Source organism: Haliotis asinina, chromosome 15 (assembly GCF_037392515.1).
Source record: "Haliotis asinina isolate JCU_RB_2024 chromosome 15, JCU_Hal_asi_v2, whole genome shotgun sequence".
NCBI classification, from domain to species: Eukaryota; Metazoa; Mollusca; class Gastropoda; order Lepetellida; family Haliotidae; genus Haliotis; species Haliotis asinina.
Window position 1 is genome coordinate 5,046,313 of NC_090294.1, and position 21,112 is coordinate 5,067,424.

A 21,112-nucleotide genomic window follows, 5' to 3' on the forward strand; every position below is an offset into this window, starting at 1 on the left:
ACGACTTGTGAGCTCGATATGGCTGGGCAGTATAGGTAAGAAGTGCTGCACGCCATTGACGTTTAATGAAAACCCATGAGAATCTGGGCAAGTTTGCGATTCGACCCCGCTATCGTGTTTTTGATTAAGCTTAATGAGCGCAACACATCAGAGCGATTTACAAGGCCATATAAGACTGTGACGTCCACATTCCCCTTATAGGCTGGATGGAGTTGACAAAATACTCTTCTGATACTGTATTAGTATTTGGTCGGTCCACTAGTGATGTTTGTTACAGTAATTTCATTAACTGTTTCCTTAGATACAACTGCTACTACAGTGAAGAGGTGAGACAGCCCATTCCAGATCCTCTAATTTTGCCAGCATATTCAGCTTAAGGGGCCAGGTGGCCATGCATTTACTGCTTGATATATATTGAGGAGACGGTCTAGTCGGTTGATCGTTGGTGCTCAGTACCAGAAATCCATAGCTGACGTATGGATAACTGGGGTCGTCCTGGAATCACCACGTGCAGGCATGCATGCTGAGGGCACAAGGGTCCGATGCTAATTCCTATGTGTGATCCCTAGAAAAAGGCAAGCATAAGGTTGTTGTTCGACCCTGAATGGGTCCAACCATATGACAGCCACCTGTATGTCATCTAGTCTGGCATAGATAATCCAGGAATCTTCCTCTTGGTTGTTGACGACTTGCTCTTGTCCCAAAAGTCCATAAGGAAGCATGCAAAATGCAAAAGCAAGTTTGAACAGGAATCGTCAGGTGTAAACAGACGTGTTTTGCATGACTTAGGACACAATTAAGTGACAGTGCCAAGGGCAGGTCGACTGAATACAGGTAACAAATAAGGAGTGACTATCCTAAAATATATTATGTTTTATTTAGAAATATTTCTACGATGATGTCAACATTGTTACATATACATTGAGGAAATGCTTTCAACTGCCTTCAGTCATGACATCCAATTATCTGCTCACAGAAAAATGATAACATCGAAATATAAAACAAACACTTAATCAAGACACTTAATCAAAGAGTTTTATCGAATTAAGTACCAATTTTCTCCATGTTTACCAAGAACACTGAGGAAAGTTCTGAATAAATATTATTAGGTAAGCTTTCTATTTTAAATTCACAAGGCAATGAGATTCTGTTTTCACAAAATCTTGCAGAGACATTTTAAAGTAACACACTGTATGACGATGGCCATGAAGATGATGGTCTATATCAGCAAACTACAAGACAATTCTTCTGTGTTTTGAACATTCAACTCAAAATACATGTACATTACATTCTACAAATCAATGTTCTGAAGCAGCATTTTTACAACCAAAACCAAAGTTTCAGAAAATCACCAGGTGGAAAAACCAGGTAGGAAATGTGTAAATATGGTAAAAAAACATAGTAAATATAACTGCGCACAACCATATTGTATAGAGTCAAGTCAAAGTGTAAATGTGTATACTGATGGACAAACATGCAGCCTACACAACCATATAAAACACTTAAATACAATAAATTATTCAAACCTCATTACATATGAAATCCTTGATGGGGGAATCATATCAATAGTCATTTTATTTCTTTTCAATTTTCAAATTAAATACCAACTATGAAGTAAGTCTGTAAACAGTCTCATAGATGCCAACTTTGTCCTTCCAAGCCAAGTTTGGCAGTTATATTGATTAAACCGGAACTATGTATGAAATCATGTCTTGTCACTTTTCTTTGTAGAACACATCAGTGTTAGCAACAACATAAAGACAAGACAAAACAGAACGTAACCATGGTAACAGACTATTCTACACATCCTGCTGAAGAACACATCTTTCTACCATGCACACACAAAACACACTTCACAGTTCAGTAACTCATAAAATCGTTGCTGACTATGCTTCATGAAAATGATAATAATTCTAAGAAACATTGTTCCCATTTTGTTTATACATCAGTATTGTTTCTTAGAAATATATTTTAGTCAAACCAGCTTCCAGTGGGAGGAAAGCCTGAGGTTGTGCAAGTCTTAGATGTTTATAGCATTTCTGAATATCACAAAGTAATGATGTCATACTGAAAAATGGGAAAAGAATCATGTTGAACAAGGATTCAATCCAAAGACGTAATGATGCTAAACTTAAACTGCACAGCGAGTTGTGGTTACATGATGACTGGACCACAATGTCTCTTAGCAAGTCATATCACCTTAAAACAACAGTATAACATCAGGAATGAATATGGGTTCAGGTGTGCATTTGGGGAAAAAGAACCAGGTGTGAAGCATAACGAACACACCACTGCCTGGGGTAACGAACTGTTTGGAAGGGAGATAACCCAGGCTACAAGAGCATCCGAATTAGACTTGTTGAACTAACTGTTAACAAAGATAACACGATTACTGACTGACAAATACCTGACAAATACATCAGCCATTTTCATATGTCCCTAAGGTATTATATACATAATGAATCTTCATTCTATTCTACATGGTAAATATATTTCCCAAGGATGGCCTCACAAGGAAATAGTCAATGAAGATGATCTGATATGATCAGCACCATAGCAAGCATATCCATATGTACAGCGTCAGGACACAGGTGGAAGAAATACGGAGAGACTCGATCACACGACTTGTGTCGCAGGTGTTTGCTATCCTGCTCCGACATCAAATAACCCTATCATGACAGTGAAGTTATCATAAATCAAAACTTAAGTGAGTCTTTGAAAACGGAAAAGTTTCAGGGCATCAACATTACTGCCAATCAAAAATATCTCAAATTTACTGCATCAATCCGAGCACACTCTATTATCAATAAAATATAATGCTTCAAGGGGATATAGTATTTCTGCAATCAATCAGTTTGGATGGAAAGAAGTACAAATCTATGACTTTTGTTTTCAACAAAACATGAAAAGTGATTACTTATAAGTCCTACTGCCATTGCTAATTGTTTAATGTGGTTTTAATAATTGTGTATATGTTGTAGAAATTTTCAAACCAATAATTAAGAGGGCTAAATAAATGTTAAATGTTATTAAACATTAATAATAGTTGTATATTTAACAATTGGTAACATACCTAGTTATTGATGGACATTTCTCTGTTGTACAGTTTTGTGTAAAAGGTGTGGAAGGTTAGTGAACTGCGCCAAGCAATCTATAGTGCAAACACAGACATGGAAGCTAAAAGTCCAGTTGTCAGTTCAGACAATCACCTGGGAGAAACTAGCGCTATACACTGGTCCCAACACTGCCAGACTAGTGGTTAGGACTGACTCTGTTTACACATATCTTCAAAAATATTATCTGCATCAGGGCCTAGGTTTTAAAAACTCTCTTAACGCAAAGATTGTTGTAAGTTTATGTTAACATATGGCACTAACAACCATCTAACACTAAGAGGGCTTACAAAATCTAGGCTGTGAACATTTTGCGGTACTAAACGAACCACCATCTTATCTTCGAGCAATGATAGGTCTGTCACTGACATGCAAGCTGAGATCATACAGGTTTTGCTAGATCACATGTGGAAATACAGGTAAGACGCTAACACCTTAGAGCAGCAGCAAGGAAAACATCATCTAACAGAAATATTTTGATATGGAGCTCAGCTTCTTCCTCAGTGCCGTAACAGTCTCTGTTAGTCTGTCATCACAGTTTAACTGCACCATTTTCATTAGTGTGATGGTACTGTAACCATGGTAACCTTGATCCAATTACATGCAAGAAGAAACTACTTTCCTCCAGCTATTGATCTGACATCTCCCAATGATCCCTGTCTCTAGTGTTCATGTTTCCTTGAACAAATCACATTCCATGCAAACAGATGCTTGTAGTCCTTTGGTTAACAGAAACTGTCAAGAGTAATTTCCTGGAATTCACTGAGAGCTTTGATTGGTTCAATTCTTTCCTTCCGTGCACTCTTGCGGATTTTGGAACGCAGTTCATCGGGATCTTCTCGTCTGACAAGAGGCTTCTTGGCTGGTGCCTTCATTTTCCAGAGGACAATCTGAAGCCAAGGAAGATGGTGAGTGAGTAAGTGAACCAGTGAGTTGGACTTTTAATAATATCTCAGTTCTATCAAGACAGGGATATCAAAAAAGGGTTTTTCCACTTCTGCACATTTTCAATATGGTACTTGAATTTAATAAGCACTGTTCACTAAGTGTAGGGTATGTTTCAAAGAGTGACGATTATTTTCATGTGCTGGTTTGAGGCCAATCCAGAGTTTGTTCAGATACTTTTGTGATACTGTAATACATGTAGGTCAGACACTTCTGTGAAATGTGACCTTTTTTATAAATTCATGGGTCAGACTAGTCCTGTTCGCAATAACTGTCTCCAGATTCACTGTAAGTAAATTAGTGTCAACTTGGGACTTCTAGACAAGCTCATTCTAGCATATGGACCAGCACTTCTGAATTGTGACAGGTATTTACCAAGACCTGCCCACAGGCCATTCACTTCCATGTCAAATGTCAGTAAAACTTTACTAATTTGAATAACAAACTTCCCATTTAGGTTTAACTAATGTTGTTGCTTTGTAAACTTGACTAATATTTGCTGGCTTATTTGTGTAAAATAACATCTTGTTACACATTGCCTGCCAAAGAAACTTAGTTTGGAATCCTGGTTAAGTCCCAGGATGATAAGCTCCTTTCACATCTCATCATTGAGTGACCTTGGATACATAACATCTCGTTTCCCAGTACCCACAGGTAAGGATTTATCAGTCAAATCTCTTCCATCATAAGCTCCCAATTCCCAATTTGTTCATATGCAGACTTGGACTCATGATCTCTTTCCATGCAGCACCTGTCAGGACAGATGGACTCCAACAGACATAGCTGTTTTGACATGGGAGACAAAAATATTTTCACTTGAATCATGCAAATACTTACATTCTGATTATTCTTGGGGTACTGAAAATCAAATAGAATCTGTGATTAGACAAATGATGAAGCAAAATGTAATTCTGTGATAAAATTGATATTGTATACTTATCCTGACTCATGCTATATTGGTCATCTTACTCTCCTTTCGACAGTTAAGTGGGGACTTGAATCCCTTTCAGTTCTGACTTGTGAAGGTCCCCTGGTAGAATAGGCCTTCAGCAACCCATGCTTGCCATGAAAGGCGACTATGCTTGTCATAAGAGGTGACTAAGGGGATCGGGTGGTCAGACTAGCTGACTTGGTTGACACATGTCATTTTTGACATTGCGCAGATCGATGCTCATGTTGTTAGTCACTGGATTGTCTGGCCCAGACTCAATTATTTACAGACCGTCGCCATATAGCTGGAATATTGCTAAGTGCGACGTAAAACTAAACTCACTCACTCACTCCCTCCCTTTCAGTTCTCTGAAGTGAACGTCCAATAATTCCAATAATTGCCACCTTTTTTCTCCATATTGCACCCACAAGGCTGAAGCCATAGGATCAGGAAATCAACAAAATCATGATTATGAGCTATGACCAATACTACTCAAAAGAAATTAAAGCATCACCCAAGTCTTTCAAAGGATAACAGTTAATCTGACATGACACTGCTCACTTTATTATACGAGTGTATATTAGGTGCACCCTGTTCCTACAACAATTCCTAAAGAATCTATAAAAGTGCTCTGTACTAATCTGGAAAGTGCACTTGGTAGTTAAGGTATTTTCCACATAAATAATCTTTACATTAAAAAAAGATCAGAAATGAAAATAATGCCAAGTAAATATTTTAAAAAACAGTTGCGTTTCAACCAAGTTTGTGCTCTACCACTAAACACCAACAAATGAATCATCAGTGTGGTATTAACATCCACACCCCTTTGTCAATGTTGAAGCACCAAGGACCCATGTTATGGGAAATATGGTACACCAAAATACAATGCTTTATGTTAGCTATTATTGGTGAATCATGAGGAAACACCTGTTTGCATTGCTTCACTCAGCTGACACATTTGTAGATTGTTAACAGAACTTTGTACACATATCAGCACAATAGCACACTCAAGTCGCTCTATGCTTGTGTAGAGAATCCCACCCTTTCCTTTCCCTCAACAAGTTGTATGTATTGTCATCATTTATACATTATGTTAACTCCTACTTGATACAGCTGTTACAAAGACTCACCTTTGTGGAAGCAACATAGCAAGCTTTGACGGTCAATACAACTGCATTCATGAGATTCTTTGCAGCCTGGATCAGTGAGGTGGCGCTGTCCAGCTGAAAATAAAAAACAGGTAACTTTGTAAAATCTGGTTCAATAGTGGGTCAGGACAATATACTTACTTAGCTATTTACTTAGCTTACTTGAAATACTGAAACCAACAAAAGCATAGGGAATTTCTCTGTTTAATAAGAGTTAAACACTTATGACATATGCTAGGATAAAGATCCGATCTGGGTTGGTGAGGGATTAGAACCAGCAACAAGATGATCAAGGTAGCTCTGCAGCGAGAGCATGTGTGCCAACATGTTCAACACTCTACACGTCACTCTTCACATGTCATAGTATATCTTGGGCATTGCCATGTCAGAGAATCTGACAGTTTGGGTTAAAAAGTTTGAAGTGTGAAAATGTTAAATTTTCGAATACTTCTAGTGGTCTACCAACTGTATCGGAGCTTAAAACAAGAACATACATACCCCTGAGACAATCAGTTCTCCACTGACACTCTGTACGTCAGCCTTCACCTTACTGGTGATGTTTAGCTGGTGACAGTATAGGGCAATTCTCTGCATGTACGCCTCAAGGTCCTTCTTTGACTGAGAGTCGGGACACTGAGAACACAAAACAACAATGTATCACACCTTCCTCCTACTCCCAGTATCCAAGCCTGGAAACTACTGCATGCACTAAGTGTAGACACCACTGACAGAGTGGAGGTTTTATCCCCACAAGTATCATACCAAAATATGTCACAACACCAAACTTGTCACCCTTCCTGGCTCTTGGCATTAAGTATTAGTCATTGAACATGGGAACACTCTAAAATTTGACAGTCATATACAGTCAAGTCTCGTTAATCCATTACACAGCAAATTGTCGAGTAAAGGTCGTTGGACTAAATAATTAAGACTAAATTACGTTTTTCAATTTGTTACCAACAACAGTGTCAGATAAAGCCGATTGTCGGATAAAAGGAGGTTGCACTAACAAGACTTGACCACATGAAGTTAAATAAGAAGTCATTTATACTTAAGGGTAAATACAACTTATTGTGGATTTCATTTCACAAAAAACTCAACGAATATTTAATCATTTGCTTCACTGCATGTTCCAGTATGTCGTTTAAAGTGGCCATTAAGCACACAAAAAGTTGCACTTATCATCGGGTATAAATGACTTCACCACACACACACACACAGATAGATATATATGTATGTATGTATGTATGTATGTATGTATGTATGTATGTATGTATGTATGTATGTATGTATGTATGTATGTATGTATGTATGTATGTATGTATGTATGTATGTATGTATGTATGTATGTATATATATATATATATATATATATCTAATGAAGTCATTTCTCACATACATTGAATTTTAATTTGTGGGTATTATACCTGATCTGCAACTGTTCGTGACAGTTTGTCTAATCTGGATCCTGCCTCAGAGATTTTCTTTGCAGCATTGATCACATCCATGGTGCTCTTCAAGGGTCCGCGCCCCCTGTAATAGGGTACATATATCAGCAGGGTTTTGCAATATGCACAATTTTTGCACATTTCAAACAATATTTTTGTAAAATACTCTCCAAATATTTTCATATCAGTCAATGCCACCAAATTCAGTTGAGGTCTAACTTGTTGCCATGGTAACAAAAAAATATTTTATTCAGACATCTAAAACTACCGGTACACCACCAGACCTATCTATGAGCCAAGTTTAGTGAAGTAATAGGGAAGGGTGTTAAAGTTCTGCTCCAGAGAAGAACACAACCACCAGTTTCAGTCAACGTCAAACCTGTTGTCATGGAAACCACAAAAAATTCACACACTACACTGGGGTAATCACCAAAAGGCACATGTATGGATTATGGTGAACATGTGTATCAAGTTTGATAAAACTAAAGTTTGACAAGATGACATCCTCATATTCACAGCCTAAGCTTCCATAAAATATGCCAAAAGTAAAATTCATATTTGGATCTAACCATCAAATGTCATCTCAAAGTCATAGTCTAAGTCATGTTTCCAAGGTAGCAGAAAAAAATAAAATTCTTATCTGGGTCTAAACACCACTGTCTCCAAAAGACACAGCTAGGGATCATGGTTGACTTGTGTACCAAGTTCCCTTACGCTATCACAAATAGCTTAGGAGATATGCCTTGGTCAAACAGTGATGGATGCATGGAAAGTCAGACAGATACATGGACAGACATACGGAATCTGTTTCTATATCCATAATAATGATAAAAAATAGTAAAAACATGCTTTCATCTAGTGAAGTCAGTTGATGTGAGGCCAACAACTCATTCAGCAGTAACAGACTGACCTGGTGAAGTCTGTCATCTCCATCATGATCATACACATTTGCTTGGCCAGGACGATGATGTCGTTGCCACTATCATCCCACTTGGCCACCTCCCGGTCCAGCTTGTCCTTCTCCACACGGAACATCTCTACCTCCTGCTGGATTAACTCCCTTTGCTCCTTTGGCAGACTACGCATGAGTGCGCGGTCACTCTGGTCAACTGTCTCCTGCTCCATCACACTCGCTGCAACACGAACACATGTGTGAGTGACGGAACAAACATGGGTTAGTGAGGGAGATAAATATGGGTGAGTGAGGGAGATACACCTGGGTGAGTGAGAGAGATAAACATGGGCGAGGGAGATAGACCTGGATGAGTGAGAGAGATAAACCTAGGTGAGTGAGGGAGATAAACCTGGGTGAGTGAGAGATAAACGTGGGTGAGTAAGGAAATACAAATGGGTGGATGAAGACATAAACCTGGGTAATTGAGGAGATACACATGGGTAGATGTTTACTCACATAGGCCTTCTTGTTCATCTTCATATTCAATCTCACTATCAGAGTCTATTTCTGCAACGGACTGAAAAAGACAAGAAAAGGAAGTTCCACGTGAGATCTGCAGGACTAACTTATACATCAAGCTTACACAACACACAATAATGATGTCAATCATGTATAAATACAACAGTTGATGCTGATCTGCCATGACTCACCCTGTTCATAAGGACAGCCTGTCTGATGTCCCTGACTCCATCGTACACAAGCCTGCTTGCCTCGATGAAGTCATTCTCCTCCAAATCCCGATGTGGGTGAGAACTCAGAGCATCAACAGCTATCTCAACCTTCTCCGCAAAGTTGGGCATGACTGTAGCAAGAGAACAGACCAAATATCAACTAGCTGCAACACAAGGCCCGTAATTGATAAGATGATGTCATTTCTGTATTGTTCTAGCCATTAGAATCTTCACATTACAGCATAACACAAAATATGTCAGGATATACAAATGGAGATACAGTGTATGAATGTGTCACTGGTTAAAGGGATCTATTATCTCTACATTTTCTTCATAACTTTTCAGAATAACAAATTGCTGCATGCTTGAATAAGGGCTTGAAACACCTTTGTATTGAAGTTGGCATGCTTTATGGGACTGAAGCTACTCACTCTGATCTCGGAGCATGATGACAGCTTCCATCACTCTCTCTGTGTATGGTCCAGGCTCATAGTTGTCCATCTCGGCACCAACCACATTGCAGACGCGAGCTGACCGACCTCGGATAGCACCAGCTGTCCTGTCTAGGGTATCTGCGTCTGCCTCCTGCAGGGCGATCACACACTTGTTCACATCCTCCAAGATGTGGTTCTCTGTTCAAGAAATAGTCATCATCATTACAGTCAAAAGAACAATTATCTGTCAACAAAACCTTTGATACTGCTAATTTTGAGTGACAAACACAACTGTTTCTCTTCCTCAATCATGTCCCAGTGACAGCTAAGAAGTTATACATAGTGGTGATATCATCAGCTGCCTTGCCTTGGCTGGCGGACAGATTTATCTCCCCTTGATTACGATCCATGACCGTGTACACTTACCTGAGACAGCCAGGAAGTCATGTATGGTGGTGATGTCATCCACAGCCTCCGTCAGCAGACGGACTTGTTTCTCCCAGGCTTCCTTGAACACCTCCATGTTTTCCTGGGCAATCTTTGACCTGGGTCTGGCTGACAACACTCGGGCAGCATTTATCACCTGACATTCAAGATCAAGAGTTAGTAATGGCTCTAAAACTACCATACACATGACATTCAATCATAAAATTCAATTAATTCAGAAAATGAAATATAGTAAGATACCAAAACGATTAATTGCAACAACACCCTCTTGTCCTGATCCAGTAGCAAACTGAACCTACATTATCACTGGTATTGGCATACCTGTCATGACTATTGCATATTGATGTAAAAACAAAAACATCAAAGCCCATCAAGATCCTTGTATGAAGGAATTTATCAGTTTGTCCTGAAGTCAACAACTCATTCACAATGTGCCACATCACTCTACCATGACTTCAGTAAATACTGGATTGTGATTGGCTAATCAAAGTCATCCAGGGGTATATAATCGCGTCATATACCTCTGATTTTCAAACACATAATGTACTTGTTTAAAATCTGAATAACACAGTTATGGTAAAATGGAGATAAACGTATTGTGTTGGAAAATCAGCGGTATATAACAAAATTAGAATAGCTCTAAATTTTGTATTTAAAACGCTACGCATTCGGTTTTAAATCAAATATAGAGCTATTATAATTTCGTTATATACCGCTGATTTCCCAACACAGTATGTTTATCTCCTAAGTATCTTCACTGACTCCAGAAGAGTTCATGCTACATTCTTGGTAAACAAGAACACATATTCCAATAAACAGTTACATCCCAAGCTTCAAAGCAAACACCATCAAATGTTGGATCCACCATACTGGTAACACTGAGTGTAGGTCACTCACCTGTGGACAAAGAGCCTCTATTTCAAAAGCAGCCATTCTGACCATCTTGACACCTTCCTCGTTGTTGGACATCGAGCAAGCTAGGTTTGCCACCTAGAAAATCACATGCAAGATCACATCATTATATTTCATTACTCACCAACAAATTCCTTAACTTTATTCACTTCACATTACAAGCCAAAAATTTATTAAATATTTTGAGTGCATAATATCAGCGACACTGAAGAGTTTTTTTATTCCTAAAAGGACAACATTTCAAACAAAATGCAATTAAGCAACAAAATAGTCCTGAGATGAAACTGTGGACCTTCTCACCAGAAACTTAAGTGCCTTAATGTCAGCTTGCTGTCATGGTAAGGATGACTCTACATCCCATACATCTTACTAGAAACATTAATGACCATCTGTGTCAAAACTTCATATGAAAATCATAGTGTACCCACCTCGACTAGTTTGTTGGCATGTTCTGAGAAGACCTGTGCATATTCCTCCACTCCCTTCTCATCTCCAGCCTTAGCAGCCTCGATGAGGACAAGCAGAGGGACGTTGGTCTCCAAGAAGGTGTCCGACACATGGTCTACCACTGCCTTACGTAGCTGGACACACAGAAACACATGTCAACACACCACTGGCACATCGGTCAACTTATCACTGACAGTGTGTAATGCAACCATTTTAGCCTGCGGTGTGTAAGTTTTCTTTGCATCTAAGGAATATTCCAATACAGGCAAGTGAGTTTCTTGGAAACACAAAGGAAGTTGATACTAGTTATTTTACAGCATAATGTATCATCAACATTTTCAGGTGTACACTCACAATGTAAATTTAACCAATGCATGGCTACAGAAAAGCTGAAAGATACATCAAAACTGTCTGGTAAAGATATTACCAAAAATTAATTACAAATTTCTCCTGAGTCTTTCATACTTCATTGCAACCTGCTGCAATATTACAACCTTTCTCTGTGAAGACAGACAAGGCCAATGGCACCAAGAGTGATAAACTATCTGTGTAGTATAAGCCTCTTTACCTGTCTGCGTAGATCACGAGTCTTCTGGCACATGTTGTCAATGGCCTGGTCCAGAGATTCACTTGGTTCCTTCTGACCGGCCTGAACACACAATACAGACATGTCAACACTGGGACACTTCACCTCCAAAACAAACCTCAGACAGAATGTGCCTTACTTCAAGCAGACATCACACAGTTCTAACAAATGACAACACATGAACAGATCTAGAGTACTTTAGAAGGGAAAACAGTTTACTTATCATTTTGGGCAAAATGAGAAGTTGTTCAGAGCGGCCATGTTTAAGCTGTAGCTCTGATGTAAACATTAAACTATGACACTGACAATAAGCATAATAGTACAATATCTTGAAGTAAACAATCAACTAATTTCAACCTGTTTGATTTGTCAAACTGTCCATGCTGGCATGCATGTGAAGTGGTTCTGGTGATCTTGTCACACATCATCCTCATCCATCAGGACCACCTCTAAACATGATTTGTAATCATGCCAGAATTTCTAATCCAAGAAGTAAATATTATTCAAACAAGATAAGGGATCAAATCACAGCTACATACTCATGCTATTGGTCATTTGAAGCACCCTATTCACACAACAAACACATGTACACAACAAGAAGTATTGTCGTGAATAACAACTACTTTATCATAGATAACAACTACTTTATCATAGATAACAACTACTTTATCATAGATAACAACTACTTTATCATAGATAACAACTACTTTATCATAGACATTTCAGGGCAAGGTTCGTAAGGTGATGCAGTGACAAGAAATAGTCCTGAAATGCTGTTGTTATCTATAACAATCCTCAATGTCAAGTTTACAGGACTAACTACTATACTACTCTCATCCACACCCAACTGAAGAAGAAAGACAAGAAAAACAAAACAAAAATATTCACTCAAAGCAAAAATCATAAACAAAAACATAACATTACTAAAAACTGAAAGACAACTCAGCATTGTAGTGAACGTGTCTCTGTTTTGTACTGTACCAATATACATGTTCAGTATTCTTGTCCGTGATTAGGTGGAGATTGCATCAGTGATGTACTGGGCCTAGATTTTCAAAGCTCTATTAGCACTACAACAGTCGAAAGTTAATGTTAATGTACAGCATTTACAACAACTATCTTTGAGCTAAGAGAGTTCTGTACTGAGACGAATATTTTTAAGGAAAGAAAAAGTTTTGTTTATTTTTAAGATTACCATAGTTACTATTTAAAAAGAACAGAAACAATTAACATTATATTGCAGAAAAACTTGAGATAGAAATATCACTTGAATATTGGTAAAATAACAAAACAAAGAGTGCAAATCAAAGTCTATCTACTGTCTGAAATCCAGTCAAGACATAGTGGTTTAGTCATGGTTATGCACAGTTGTGACACAGCAATGTCAAACAGTCTCATTCTGCAGGCGGACACCATGTTCAGGGGAGATAACTCCAGTCATGCCAAGTTACCTTGGCAAAATGGACAAAAGGCTTGGTCTGAGTGACTTTATTTTCTGTAGCCGGTGGTTTCTTAGTGCACTGATCAACAGAATGTACAAACATAGAGTTGGTATGACGGGGACAGAAATAAAAGATAATTGTGGTGACCATTGTGATGAAAATGGAAACAAAATTCAACATATTTCACAAATACAAGAATTCCAAGAGATCTCCTGCACCTGAAACAAATATCTTCTGATTACAAGAGATGATTACACGAAAAATGAAAATTCGAAAGTACCATCAACTTAACAAAACATATAATGACATGACACATACAATACTACATACACATCAGTACCCCTTCAATCGTAACCTTGACCTTGATATACAATTTTGACCTTGTGACACTTACATTGTTCATGTACTCTGTGAGTAGATCCTGCAGTGCCTGTCGGACAGCATTACACTCCTGAACAATCCTCTCCCTCCGTTCGTCACGTGTACAGGAGGAGTCGGCCATGAGTGCTGCACCACTGATTATGCTCTCTACCCTCTCCTCCAGGGACGGACGACTTCGCACCTCATTGTAAGAGAGGGGGTCCATGATGATCTTTTGCTGTAATGGGAACAAGTCATGAAATCAGTTTTCTTAGATAATAGTAAATGTAACAATAAGAGTAAGAAAGTAGTTATTAACTCGTACACTGTGACTATTGAGGTTATGTTCAACAAATGTTCAACAAATATGATAAAACAATACAGATACACACACATCTCATCAATCTGATGTCATCAACAGAACATTACAAATACAATTTCAGAGAGTTAATTAAAGAAAAACATATGAATTCAGATCATTCAACTTCAAGCTTACTTTCTACACTAGACAAACTATAGGATTTGGATTAAACAACTGAACAAGATTGGTCCTTATGACCAAGCAAATGAAAGCAAATTTTCCATTATCAAACACAAATCGGTTTGCTGCTATCCTGACCTTAAGTGTTGCAGTAACTATGGTGTGCTTATACTGGGTGTGATTTGGAAAGGTGTTCACTCTCAACTGGTTGGGATAATAAAAACATGACCCGAAAAGCGATTCCCAACACCAGCAACAAAAAGGTCAATGATAAGACAGTGTTCAGCTTCCATACTTACATCTAATTCATCCAGAGCAGCTGCCAGTTCCCCTGGTCCTTCGTATGGATGAGCCTTGGAAGGCCCCGTCTCCTGGGCAACCCCTGCTATAGTGCCTACAGCATCACACAGCTGTTTGTAGGCATAGTCTCGGTTTGCTCGCGCTGCCGCCAGCTCTGGATGTCGGACATAAGCCTGGAATACAAGAAAAATCTATTTAGTAGTGATCTTGAGACAGCCAAAATAGTTGAGACTGCTAGACCTAACACTGCTCTTTGAAACTTTTTTTCTTATTTTCGTATCATAATATGGACAATCAGAACTTAGCTCTGTATCACTGAGGAACAGTTAACAAACTTCAGACTTGTGACCACTGATAGCGCAATGGTCATGAAAACCTTTACACTGTTTCTGTAATTTCATGCTATATCCCCCCACAGTATCATGCAATTCCTTTTTCAGCAAAATAACAATCATAAACTAAACTTAAATAGATTAAATGTCAAAAGCAGAAATATTTCAACTTCACCAAAGCAGTGCGTAAGCAACTGATCCTGGACGATGTTGACAGATGCCTGACAGATACGCTGCCTCATCTCAGTACACAGCTACTCCTGACCTGGTCACTCAACAGTGTTTCCCTTAATAGTGCTGTAATTGTAACACCTACCTTGGATGTAGTTAGCAGCATCATGCTGTTTTTCTTCAGAACAGCCCTTGCAGCGGCAAGATCATCACGTCGACGGGGATCTTTCAGGTCCTTCAAAACAAATGTGATAAGACTGAACCAGGATCCAAAATCGGATGTCCAAAAGCCCAAAGAAAGAGCATCAAGTGCACATAGAAGTTAAACCCTGGCATTTAACTATAACAAGTGGATCCTGGTGAAACACTATCGAGACAATTCTGCACTGCAAACTGGGGCATCTGTGTCCCTTGAAGAAAGAAGACTAATTAGTATCAACTCACTGCTTGTCTCTTTGCAGCTTTCTCAGAGAGCTCATTCACACTCTTGGTGAACTCCTTGAAGCTATCCATCAGCTCCTGCTGACTAGTGGCATTCTTGATGCGGTCAAGGTCATCCTCCACCTGTAAATAGCAATAAGATTTTAACATCATGTCATGTTGTGATGATGTACTGGTGAATGGATTAAATTATAGCCACATCTTAACACAACGTTCTGAAACTACCTTCTTCAAGAATACTTTCACAATCTAGTTTGCATGACCACAACAGATGAACACACCTTTTCATCTTTTAAAATTGACAAGGCAAAAATCAACAATCTCATAACATGCTTCAAAGCTTTTGACAATATTTCAAATTATATATTCAGACTTTAACTGTACTGAGTTTACACTGTACTAATTATAACCATGGTTTGTACAGATGTAATAATGTCAACAACATGGATGTATTGTAGCCATTTAGTTGGTTTATTTTAAAACAGTTTTCAGTTTTCAAGAAGGATCAGTTTGATTGTGAGGGAAGTCTGACATAATGGAGGTCTCCAATGTGCAAAGTTTGTTGCAAACCCATAAACATACTGAGGGAGAATGTGCCATATTAAACAACAATCATTCATTTCAGGCAAACAGAAGGGGGACAACTCTGCAGAGCAGAATTTAGCACTCAGACAGCTGTGCCACCAGAGTTCTCTGGTCAACTTTACAGAAGTGACAGATTAAGCCACTTTTAGCAATATTCCAGCAACATTACAGTGGGGTTCAACAAAAATGGGCTGCAGCCATTGTTTCCATGTGGGGAACTGAACCTGCGTGTGATGAACGAAAGCATTAACCACTATGCTACCCCATTGCCCCAACATTACAAGAGTTTGCTTGCTGACTCACTGAGTGGAGAGACTTGAGGAGGAGATGGACATCAACCATGTCAGCCAGGATGAGGAGGCGTGTGACAGCTGACAGAAGAGCTCGAGCTGCCCTCACCATGGCTCCACGCTTCATGGACGAACATGGGTCTCCAGCAAACTCACGTGAAGCCTCCCCCATAGCTTCACCTACACCAGACAATAAAGACAACAAATTTTCAATGATATGGACCAACAAATAGCAGTAACAATTCAGGCATGTTGCCATTTTCAGCCATGTTTCATAACCGAAAGCTAGTGCTGATATCAATAAATAAAGTACAAAACAGTCCACCGACTTTTCTTAATTGTTAAGGTCACCAGATCAAATAACTGACATGCTTGACAGTAAGGAGTAATAACAAAATCTACCCAAAGTTATTATACAAGGATAAGTGCTAAGATCTAGATATCTATGTATTACTTTATGAAAATCATAAATGATCTTCAATACATCTTTACATAATGACACAGTTATTGATCTCTCAGAAGAGTGCATGTCTTTCCAACTGAATAACATGCCACTGACACAAGCATCACCATGGGAACTAATGTCAAGACCTGTGTTTTTAACTTCTTCTATGGCTGCCATCATGTCAGCATGGACCTCTGGGTTCTCCCTGGCTATCTCCTCTCCACGCTCAATGAAGTGTTCGGTGGCTTTCTGTACAGTGGCACTGAGGACATGTGCTTTCTTGGATCTTCCCTTCTTCTTACTGGAGGGGCCATTCTGGTTCACTAGTGTTGTCACCTGAACAGTTGGAGATCAGCAATAACTTGCTTCATCTACAATGTCTACTGATAGACCATGCGAGGTAGAACTGCATGATGTTATGAATATACCACTCAATGCTAATTAAACATTGCAATATTTCTTAGCATGAGAACCTGTATATTGGAGGAAAATATATATGAGGTTTTGTAAAGTACCTCAAAGGTTTGCATAAAATACTCAAATTTCCATTCACAACTAACGTTAAACTTCATAATTAACTGTAAACACACCATATTTAACATACAAAAAAAAACAGAATCTTTAACTATGCCACCTTATTTAAGACTGCTCTGAACCATATTATATATTTTTAGCGTTCTAGTAAGCAGAAAATTGGATCTACTTGTACAACAAGTGTCACTCATTGTCTAACATTTAGTCCCAATATGTATCAAAATATGGATACCAGAGTAACAATATATCACAAAACAATTTGCCCAGACACAGGCTTACGCTAAGTAGGTATCAGTAAACCAATACAAAATTAATCAGCCTTAGCCGATAACAGAACAGGACATACAGAGTAGGGGTTCTGAGTGAGTTAAGTTCTACGCCACACGTAGCAATATTCCAGCAAAAACATTATAAAGCGGGCTGACAATCCAGTGATCAACATCAACAGCATCAATCTACCAAAATTGTGATTAGTGATTGTGACGTGTCAACCAAGTCAGTAAGTCCGACCACCTGATCACCTCTTGTGACATGTCTGGGCTCAGTCTTAACCAGGATCTTCACAGGTTGAACACTATTGGCCTCTATATATATATGTATTCTTACTTGGGTGACAAGTGGTTCCAGAGTCTTCTCAACCGATTTTGTGCGGATTTCCAGATTCTTGGGGTCCCACTTGAGCTGCAGACTCCCTGGAGGAGGACTGGTGGTCATCGTGCTGCAACAGTAACAACAGTAGTCAGTAACATCATCATCCCCACACTGGAGTGAAGATCTTATAACATCATCAGCACCATTCCACCCTCAGTGTATTAAATATACAATCGTGGTGAACATGTAACCACAATCATCTGTAATACATTTACAGCTGGTCTTCATCTGCAACATGTTTAAGGCGCAGAAGTCAGATATATTGGCCTCATACACAAATGATAATTAAGAAAACTTGACACTGATTGGCTGCTAACAAACTTCAACTGACATTAATTTCCAAGACAAGTGAGTTAATTTTCTGCACTGAAGAACCATATCTGAGTCAAGGATGACATTTTCATGGAACTGGATAAAGGCTATCTCTTCTTCTACAATGACAATGTATCATAATGCTATGCAGGCCATGTGTATATCCACAACATCACAATCAACGGGCTGTAAACCTCTCCTCCAACTGTCCTACTGCAGAAATACAGCACCTCCACCATGTTTTCACAAAGTTCAACCACTATCCATCAAAGATAGTAGATAAAATTATCAGCTCCTCACTCCATCCAACATGAAAACAGGCCACTAACAAACCTCAAAACAACATCAGCTACACAAAGGTGTCGTCTACAAAATCAACAGCAACACTCGCTATATATCTACACTGATCAAGGAACTCAGATAGTATGAGTACATTTCCTCTTCTATCCTGCCTAAGCCATCCTGTACCACAAACACCATTATCACCTTCATGAACTTTAAAGACACCATCCAGACATTCACTACACAAAGACACACCAACGCAGTACCAACACATCACATAAAATAAACAATGGCTTCTTCCATTTTTCTTTGTGTGAACACATGCAGTTCCATAATCATTTTAAATGTAGTCTTTGTTTTCACAACTTCATAATTTTCATGGTCATGACAATTGTATTGCATGTTGTCATAACCAAGGATGTGCACATATTGGATGATATCCTGTTTGATGTTCACACCTCATCAAACCAAAACTAACACAGCAACAGAGTAAGTATACAAATAATTTGACATCATACAGTCTATCATACATCACAATGAATTTATTTGTGAACCCTGCGATACTTAAGGAAACAAGCTACAGACTGAAACAGCATAGATCATGTTCATGACAGTTTTCTGTCTGGCTAATCAACACAGTGAGTGTTGCTCATTTTACTGACAACACAATTAACAAGTGTTAATCATTATCTACTCTTTCATTACAATTTACAGGTACACCTTTTTTAACTGACTAATCATTACTGGATGTTTGATGTTGGGTAGCATAAATATCATGATTATTGAGAAGAATATGATTCAACATGTTCAAGTGACAGATCTTCTGCGATAGCCCATATCATCCATGTGGTAATGTAAGGTAAGAATTTGTTTAATTGCCACGATTACTTGACATTATGTAACCTGGAATAATCTGTCTACTATTCTTCTATTCTCCCTGATGTAACAAATGTATACTTGAAATAACCTTTTGCTTTCTGGTACTTTTCTAAGATCAACTTTCATGACTCAAATAGATGCTCTCAGAGACACCAGGGCACAAAGACAGCAAACTGACCAACACAGCCACAAAACAAGAACAAAAAATAGCAGTAGCAGTAACTGTCAAGATCATGAAATTTGTGTCTGATCAGTGTAAAATGACATAGCTTTCATATTCAAAAGCTATGCTTTTAAGAAAGTGTTCAGATGGAACATTGTAATTTGGAGACATGACTAAGGTCATGTTTGTTTGTTTTATGTTTCATGTTTGTCAAAATATAAGCAGACCACGGCAGACAATCAAGTGAAGCTGCCAATGAATTGGCTTCCATGTTTATATTTATCACTAGGTATCTGGTGTACCAGACTCATAATTTTGTATATAAAATGATTTGCTATATCAAACTTATTAATAGACACGATAGGCTACACAGCATACTATTATCACTGATATCAGGGCTTCAGATGTAGGTTCATACTGTTCTTGGACAGAACTTGGATATCATTAAACATCCACAAATCCACAACATGGATAATTTTTATTGTATACTTATGAAAATCATATTACTTTCGATGTGCAGAGATCATGCAGGTTCACCTCAAAACCTCAAAGGTGGGTTCAGGTCCTCGATATAGTGCCATGAAGACTGGTCTTGGTACAATAAATCTTTGCAGAGACTTCCTGATCACGTGTGTCCCCACAATCAATCCACGAAATAAATAAAAAAAAACCCCACACATTCAACTTTCTTAGATGGTATGAGTCTTTCAGAACTAATGAGACACTGGGACCGAGATACACGCATGACGATCGTCTAAAGATCTGCCATCATGGATAATAAAATTGCACACCCAGAAAAGGAACGATAACAAGCCAAGACCAAGACTGTATCAAGCCAAATTTATATCAAATATTGACAAGTGCGAGGCTTTTGTTACGAAATTTTCAGTCACTTCCAACGTAATTTCAGTCTTAAATTGTGATCGTTTTCGTTTGCATACAATTCGATAACTTACCTTGGTTATGGCGTCAATGTATATCCGATCTGAGTCCAAATAACTGTGTAATATGTCATCAAAATAAAGGTGTTCAAATACCTCACGATGAGTAACAGGGTACTTCCGCCAGTTGAGTTATCGTGCTCACTCCCTCGGTAGCAAAGTTTGGTTTTCAGTTATTTAAATTGCTGGTGATTGTCGTCTTACTGGTTTCACACGTAAATATTCCTCATTATATGGAATTTCAATGTTGGTGAAGGTATATGTTATAAATCTTTATTTTCAGAATGTAACGTAATTCTTTTAATTTACATAGGAGGCGGAATAGCCCACCGAAGAATGTTTAATCACGTGACCGTAATGGAATTTCTAAGGGAGGTAATCTGTACATGACGCTCAATTCTAAATATTACATGTGTGACTGCGACAGAAGCGTTCGAATCTTGGAGATGTGAGCACCGCCGTAAAT

The 21,112-nt window shown here is 38.5% G+C and overlaps 1 protein-coding gene across 2 annotated transcripts; it reads right to left on the reverse strand.

Annotated features, from left to right (window-relative positions):
- Window positions 1-858: 858 nt before the first annotated feature.
- Window positions 859-20,775, reverse strand: LOC137265228 (catenin alpha-2-like). Of its 2 annotated transcripts, XM_067800578.1 has the most exons (22): window positions 20,662-20,751; window positions 18,025-18,136; window positions 17,031-17,220; window positions 16,453-16,619; window positions 15,568-15,687; window positions 15,269-15,358; window positions 14,620-14,793; window positions 13,874-14,077; window positions 13,489-13,557; window positions 12,020-12,100; window positions 11,433-11,585; window positions 10,990-11,082; window positions 10,072-10,228; window positions 9,643-9,843; window positions 9,191-9,342; window positions 8,997-9,057; window positions 8,496-8,718; window positions 7,565-7,670; window positions 6,636-6,770; window positions 6,120-6,212; window positions 4,896-4,916; window positions 859-4,003 (listed from the first exon to the last, which is right to left on the reverse strand). In XM_067800578.1, exons 2-22 carry the CDS (start codon window positions 18,130-18,132, stop codon window positions 3,839-3,841), a joined length of 2,763 nt encoding a protein of 920 aa, XP_067656679.1. In that variant the 5' UTR covers window positions 18,133-18,136; window positions 20,662-20,751; the 3' UTR covers window positions 859-3,838. The 2 variants fall into 2 exon arrangements, with proteins under 2 accessions (XP_067656679.1, XP_067656680.1); XM_067800579.1 differs by lacking the exon at window positions 13,489-13,557 and having other exon boundaries at window positions 20,662-20,775.
- Between the last annotated feature and the right edge of the window lie 337 nt (window positions 20,776-21,112).